Source organism: Centrocercus urophasianus, unplaced genomic scaffold, assembly GCF_019232065.1.
Source record: "Centrocercus urophasianus isolate 14NV4802_14NV808 unplaced genomic scaffold, USGS_Curo_1.0 seq_521, whole genome shotgun sequence".
NCBI lineage: Eukaryota > Metazoa > Chordata > Aves > Galliformes > Phasianidae > Centrocercus > Centrocercus urophasianus.
This window is the reverse complement of record NW_024885113.1, coordinates 59,621-66,799: the sequence shown is the minus strand read 5'-3', so window position 1 is coordinate 66,799 and position 7,179 is coordinate 59,621. Positions and strand designations below refer to the sequence as shown.

The 7,179-nt window shown below is 63.4% G+C and overlaps 1 protein-coding gene across 1 annotated transcript; it reads left to right on the top strand.

Annotated features, from left to right (window-relative positions):
- Positions 1-43: 43 nt before the first annotated feature.
- Positions 44-5,343, top strand: GIT1 (GIT ArfGAP 1; the record flags this gene model as incomplete). The annotated part of the gene is given in 21 exon segments (XM_042835435.1): positions 44-177; positions 252-364; positions 452-557; positions 637-723; positions 804-934; positions 1,023-1,117; positions 1,201-1,243; positions 1,740-1,788; positions 1,885-1,957; positions 2,554-2,651; positions 2,731-2,842; positions 2,924-3,051; positions 3,133-3,285; positions 3,397-3,489; positions 3,491-3,625; positions 3,751-3,804; positions 4,055-4,141; positions 4,245-4,318; positions 4,384-4,566; positions 4,638-4,701; positions 4,775-5,343. Coding segments are annotated over 21 exon segments (2,225 nt in total), but the record flags the coding sequence as incomplete, so codon positions are not given.
- Between the last annotated feature and the right edge of the window lie 1,836 nt (positions 5,344-7,179).

Sequence of the window (7,179 nt, the reverse complement as noted above, 5' to 3'; positions counted from 1 at the left end):
CCCCCCCCCCCACTCCCCCCATAACACCCCACGCCCCCTGCAGACCCGGGCTGGGCCTCCATCAACCGCGGTGTGCTCATCTGCGACGAGTGCTGCAGCGTGCACCGCAGCCTGGGCCGCCACATCTCCATCGTCAAGCACCTGCGGCACAGCCCCTGGCCCGCCACGCTGCTGCAGGTGGGTGCACCCGGGAAGGATGTGGGGGTATGAGGGGCTGTCCCATCGCTCACCGTGCCCCCCCCCCCACACAGATGGTGCACACCTTGGCCAGCAATGGGGCCAACTCCATCTGGGAGCACTCGCTGCTGGACCCGGCGCAGGTGCAGAGCGGGCGCAGGAAGGCGAACCCGCAGGACAAAGTGCAGTAAGCGTGGGCTGTGGGGTTGGGGCTGCGGGGGGGAAAAGGGGGGGGGCTGTGCTGGATGCCCCCCCCTCACCCTGTGTCTGCCAGCCCCACCAAGTCGGAGTTCATCCGCGCCAAGTACCAGATGCTGGCCTTCGTGCACAAGCTGCCGTGCCGGGACGATGACGGCGTCACCGCCAAGGACCTCAGCAAGGTGGGGGCACAGCATGACAGGGACCCCCCCTTGGTGCCGGTGGCACAGCTGGCACTGACTGCTGCCTCTTTCCATGCAGCAATTGCACTCCAGCGTGCGGACAGGCAACCTGGAGACGTGCCTGCGCCTGCTCTCGCTGGGTGCTCAGGCCAACTTCTTCCACCCGGTGAGCTCTGGGGGAGGGGGGCAGACAGCCGGGGGGTCGCGGCGTTGTCACCACGAGGCTGACGCTGCCTGTGCCCGCAGGAGAAGGGCACCACGCCGCTGCACGTGGCCGCCAAGGCCGGGCAGATCCTGCAGGCAGAGCTGCTGGTGGTGTACGGCGCTGACCCCGGTGCGCCCGACGTCAATGGGAGGACGCCCATCGACTACGCCAGGTGAGCGCGTTGGGGTGGCGGGGGGGTTGCGTTGGGGTGGGGGGGACGTGGCCAGCCCAGTTGGTGTCACCCCGGCTGTGCCTCGTAGGCAGGCGGCTCAGCACGAGCTGGCGGAGCGGCTGGTGGAGTGCCAGTATGAGCTGACCGACCGGCTGGCCTTCTACCTGTGCGGCAGGAAGCCGGGTGAGTGCTGTGCCTGTCGCACCGTATGGGGGGGTTAGGAGGGTTCAGGGGGGCCGCTCTCACCACCCTTTATCTCTGTGCAGACCACAAGAACGGGCACTACATCATCCCACAGATGGCAGACAGGTGAGTGCCCCGTGCTCGCAGCCGTCTGCCGTCACTTTTCCCCCCCCCCAGTGTCCCCGCTGGGCCAAAGGGGGAGACCCTGTGCCTGTGACCACCGCTGGAACATCACCTGGAGTGTCTGTGTGTCTGTGTGTGTCTGTGTACTGGGGGGGGCTACGTGCACGGTTTAACATCCTCCTTTATCCTGTTCTTCCCTCCACTGCTGCCTCCGGAGCGCAGGGTGCGCCCCAAGTGCATGGCACAGAGGTATTGTCTGCTCGGCACTCACACCAGGGATCGCCCCGTGCCGCCGGGATGGGCTCTGGGTGCTCAGCACAGCCCTTTGGGGGGCAGCCGGGAGGGGGGGGTTTGCTCACCCTGTGCCACCCCGCGTCCTGGACCCGTGTCTGCCCAAGCCCCCGAGCCTGGGGCATGCAGGGCACATCTGGGGAGCATCAGTGGGGGCAGAATACGAATAACTCCAACTTTGTGTCCCCCCACCTCATGCACCCCGCAGCCTGGACCTGTCCGAGCTGGCCAAGGCGGCCAAGAAGAAGCTGCAAGCGGTGAGCACGGGGCCGGGAGGCGATGGGGTGGGGGGGCTCAGCGCTTTGCGTTCCTCCCCCCGCTCCCGGCTTGATGCTTCCCCCATCCCGCCGCAGCTCAGCAACCGCCTGTTTGAGGAGCTGGCCATGGACGTGTACGACGAGGTGGATCGGCGCGAGAACGATGCGGGTGAGCGGGGCTGGGGGCGGCTGCTGGGTGTCCCCCCCCCCCCCTCCCGGCTGGGTGCTGGCGGCCGTCCCGGCGCGGGGAGGAGCAGAGCCCGGCACTCCCCCCGATCCGATCCGCACCGCAGGCCCCTCCTTCCTCATTCCTCGGGCCGGGGCCGAGGGCCGTTTCCTTTAGCGAGGGGCTGCGGTGCCGGATCGGGGTGCCGGGCACTGGAGGTGGGTGCCGGGACCCCAGCTGGGGGTGGGGATGAGCCTTGTGGATACACCCCGTCCTTGGGTTTGGGTGGAGGGGGGCAGCCCTTTTCCGTGGCTGGTGGGTAGGATTGGGCGCGCCGTGCTTTACTCCTCATTCAGCTGGGGGCACCCAGAAGGGGTCTGGGGGTCAGCACTGTGCAGAGGGCCCCCCCCAGGGCAGGCTGAGGCGTTGGGGGAGCTCATTCCCTTCGGCTCTCCTGGGCTCTGCTCCCAGCCCTGCACGCTGGCCCCACGCCCGCGCCTGCGTCCTGCCGGCCCCACAGCCTGCTGGGCGGGGGATGGCACCTCCAGGACCCCAACCCATAGGGGTGGGTGCCCCCCTGACATTCCCCCTGCCCGCAGTGTGGCTGACGACGCAGAACCACAGCACATTGGTGACCGAGCGCAGCGCCGTCCCCTTCCTTCCTGTCAACCCTGAGTATTCAGCTACCCGCAACCAGGTGAGCCCAGTGCTCTGCTCAGACCCCTCCTCACGCTCGGACCCCCTCCTCATTGCTTTTATCTCCCCTGCCATCCCAGGGCCGGCAGAAGTTGGCCAGGTTCAACGCCCGGGAGTTTGCCACTCTGCTCATCGATATTCTGGGGGAAGCCAAGCGCCGGCAGCAGGGCAAGAGCCCGCTCAGCCCCACGGGTGAGGATGGGGGCAGCTGGGGTGAGAGTAGGGGAGGGTGGGAACACCCCACACCCCCAGCTGAGCCTCCTGGCCCTGCAGAGGCCCTCGACTATTCACTGAGGAGCCAGAGCGACCTGGACGACCAGCACGACTACGACAGCGTCGCCTCCGACGAGGACACAGACCAGGAGCTGCTGCGCAACGCGTCCCGCAACAACCGTGCACGGGTGGGCTGCAGCCCCCTCCCCAACACCCAGATCCACCCTGCAGCTCCCAGCTCCTGGTACTGAGCCCCTCTCCCTTCACAGAGCATGGACTCCTCTGACCTGTCCGACGGCCCCATCACACTGCAGGAGTACCTGGAGGTGAAGAAAGCCCTGGCCGCCTCCGAGGCCAAAGTGCAGCAGCTAATGAAGGTGAACAACAGCCTGAGCGATGAGCTGCGCCGGCTGCAGCGTGAGGTGTGTGTGCCGGACCCCCCCCCTCCGCCCCCACTCCCTTCTAGGCACCCCGTTTTCCCTTGTTTCCTATTCCCTTCCCACCCCTGCTTACTGCTCTCTCCCCTGCCGCAGATCCACAAGCTGCAATCAGAGAACACGCAGATCCGGCAGCAGGCGGCGCCCCCGCACCCCACCCCAGCCCCCAGCGAGCGCCCTGAGCACGGGCACCCCCCCCGGCACGGCCCCCCTGCACCGCCGTGACCGCCAGGCCTTCTCCATGTACGAGCCGGGCTCGGTGCTGAAACCCTTTGGGCAGCCAGTGGAGGAGCTGGTGACCCGGCTGCAGCCCTTTGGAGGCGGCGTGAGTATGGGGTGGGCTTTGGGGTGGGCTACGTTGGGATGGGTTATTTTGGGGAGGGGTCTCGGGGCAGCTGCAGGTGATGCCGAGGTGGGGGTGGCGGGGCTTCACCCTTTTGTGTGTCGCAGGAGGTGGAGGACGAAGCTCTGTACTCCATGCACATCCCGGCCAGCGTGTACCGGGTAAGGGGGCCGCAGCGGGGGCGGCTCCTGCATGGCACGGGGGGGCTGTCGGCCTCCTGAGCTCCTGGGACGTTCCCCACCCCAGCAGTGCCAGGGAACCCACAGTGGGGCCGGCGGCCGCGGGACTTCCCTGCATGCAGGGTGGTGGTGTCCCCTGTGCTCGTCCTCCCCTGCGTGCCACCGGGCTCGGCTCCGCGCCCTGCCGTGCCCCCCACTCAGCTCCCTTTTCCCCCCTTTCTTCCCCCTCCAGATGCGGAAAGGTCCGTCGGTCTCCTCCATGCCCTTTCCCCCGTCCTCCCCGCTGCTCTCCTGCCCTCCCGACGGTGCCCGGCACATGGTGATGTACCGGGGGGAGTCAGAGCGGGTGGAGGGACCTTATCTCTTATCCCTGTATGGATATGGGGCCGGGCAGGGTGTAATGCTGCATCTCTGCCCCACAGAGCAAACTGGACCGGCACGGCAGCGGCACTGATAGCGACTATGATAATACACAGACAGGCGAGATCCTGCTGGGGTGAGTGATGGGGATGGGGACCACTGGGGGACCTGGAGCTGGCCCTGACCCGTGTATCCCCACAGTGTGGAGGGGAAGCGCTTCGTGGAGCTGAGCAAGGACGAGGACTTCCCACACGAGCTGGACCCGCTGGACGGGGAGCTGGACCCCGGGCTGCCCAGCACAGAGGACGTCATCCTGAAAACCGAGCAGGTCACCAAAAACATCCAGGAGCTGCTGCGGGCTGCGCAGGAGTCCAAGCACGACAGGTAGGGCTGCGGTGTGAGCGTGGGGCTGGGCGGCGTCGTGCCCCACATCGCTCAGCCCTGTTTGCCCGCAGCTTCGTGCCGTGCTCAGAGAAGATCCACTCGGCAGTGACGGAGATGGCGTCGCTCTTCCCCAAGGTAAGGATGGGGGAGTGACCCCACCGGGCTCCCATCACCCCGAGTCCATGCCCTTAATGCTGTCCCCGTGCAGAAACCGGCGCTGGAGACGGTGCGGAGCTCCCTGCGCCTGCTCAACGCCAGCGCCTACCGGCTGCAGAGCGAGTGCCGCAAAACCGTGCCGCCGGAGCCGGGCGCAGCCGTGGACTACCAGCTGCTGACACAGCAGGTCATCCAGTGCGCCTACGACATCGCCAAGGCGGCCAAGCAGCTGGTCACCATCACCACCCGCGAGAAGAAGCAGTGAGCTCCGACCCACGGCCTCTGCTCTCCGTCTCCTCCCTCCGGTTTGGGCTGAGTGCGGGCGGCTGTCGCAGCAGAGCTGGTGCTCGGCCCTGGGGAGGTGCCCCCGTACAGCAGCCCCAGCCCGCTCCTAACTTATCCTGTACATAGCGTGTGCCATCCTCCTGGGTGGCCACGTTTTCCCCCCCCCTCCCCGCGGCCGCGCTCCCCCAGGGCCGCCCGCAGCATTACACTGGACAGGGGATGCCTGGAGGCCTTCCCCATTTTCTCCCCTCCCGGGCGTCCTGCCCCGCGCCGCGCTGCCTCGTGTAAGATGTGTCCTTGTACATTTGTATCAATAAAGATGTGAGCGTTGCACGGCCCCCGGCTCCCTCCCACCGTGTCCCCAAGGGCCGGACCTGCTGGCTGTGGACCTTGCAGCCTGGGGGAGGAGGATGGTGATGGGGCAGAGGAAGGCTCAGGGTGCGACGCGCTGCTCTGCACTTGGAGCGCTGCGTGGGGACGGCTGGCTGTGCTGAGAGCAGCAGAACGTGCTGGTAATGAATGTCAGGCTGGGGGCTGGGCTTGCTGCAATCCCTGCCGGGCTGTGTCCTCCATTAGGAAACATCGCCCCGTGCTCCCCCTGCTGTGACATTGCAGGGGGTCCCTGCAAGCAGCGCTCCGTAATGCGGGGCGGGGGCTTCGGAGGGCGGATACAACGGGGACAGGAGCACCTCCGTCCTGCCCCCGTTTCCCAATCCCCGTTGCGAGCGCTGCTGTCAAGGCAACGGAGCAAAGCTGGGCCGCCTCCCGTCGCCATGGCAGCCGGGCTGGTTGCAGGATGCTGCAGGGACCCCGCAGCAGTGCAAGGGGAGGGACCCCAGCCCCAGAAAGAGGCACGGCGGTGGGACCCCCACCCTCCAGCCCCACCAGGGACGCAGGCAGACACTCCGTGTACTAAAATTACTTTATTACAGTTGATTTTTTTTTTTTTAACATTTCCTTTGCTATGATACAAAGGATACTTACAAACAAAATATTACATATGACCTTATTTTTTTTCTTTTTCTCTTCTCTTATTTTTCTGACAACTCGGTAACAGCTTTAAATGCACAATCTATACAATTAATACAGGTTATATATGAGCTATAATGTATGTTGAACCAGAAGAATACCAGAATACTGACAATATACTGTACATTAAGCCTTACCAGTTAGTGCTCGTGGCATTTCCTACAAGAAGGAAAACGCACACCTGGAGGTTCACTCATACCAGCCGCTGCTCCCAGCCACGGAGGCAGGCAGGAGTCGGGTTCCCATTTGGATCCTTGGCAGCCCACCGCCGTGGGCGAGGGCCTGGAAACCTCACACCAGTGTTCATAGCAAAACAGCAGAGATGCGTGTTGTCTACCTGCAGCACAAAGCCACCAAGGCCGGGCTCTGCTGGACCAGGAGGGAACCCCACGCGGGTGGCTGTGGGGCTGTGAGCTGCTGTGGGGTCCCGGGAGAGGAGGGGGGTGGGGGAAGCGGCCACGGCCCCGCAGCTCCAGCCGTGTCCCTACAGGTGTGCGCTTCCCTGCTCCCACCCCGCTCTCCTCGCACTGATAAGGGTTTACCTTGTTGCTGTTGTTGTTGTTGTTTTCTTTTTTTAAAGCAACCAGCAAGTGAAGCGTTTGAAGTCGACCGGCGAAAAAAGACCTGGCATTTGCACAGCAAGCTGCAAATGGAAAATGAGCCGTTCCCCTCCTCCCCGCCCCGCTGCATCCCGGCCCAGAAAAACCCAAACGGATGGTGGAAGGAAAAAACAACAGGGGTGGAGAAGAGGAAGGGGGGAAAACGGGTTGGAAAACACCAGGTTGGAGTGAAAAGTTCATTGCTTGTGCAAAGAGAAACAAAACAAAACCCCAAACGAACTGAAAAAAAAAAAAAACAACCAACCAAACCCAGGAACATGCTGGAAATAATGGAAACGAATGGAAAGTAATATATATAAAATTAAAAATATAAATAGGATGTCTGGCTGACTGGTAGAAGAATAGGTCATTTAGGTTACAAAAAGGAATATACATTCAAGAGGCTCTGAACCCAGTGGGGGTAACTGATGTTAAACTTGTGTTAATAGTTAGGCTAGAATTCTCAAGTTTGTCTTTAAAATCTCCACAATACAAGCAAGCTATTTGTAAAAATGTACACTATACACACCTCACATAGCATCTC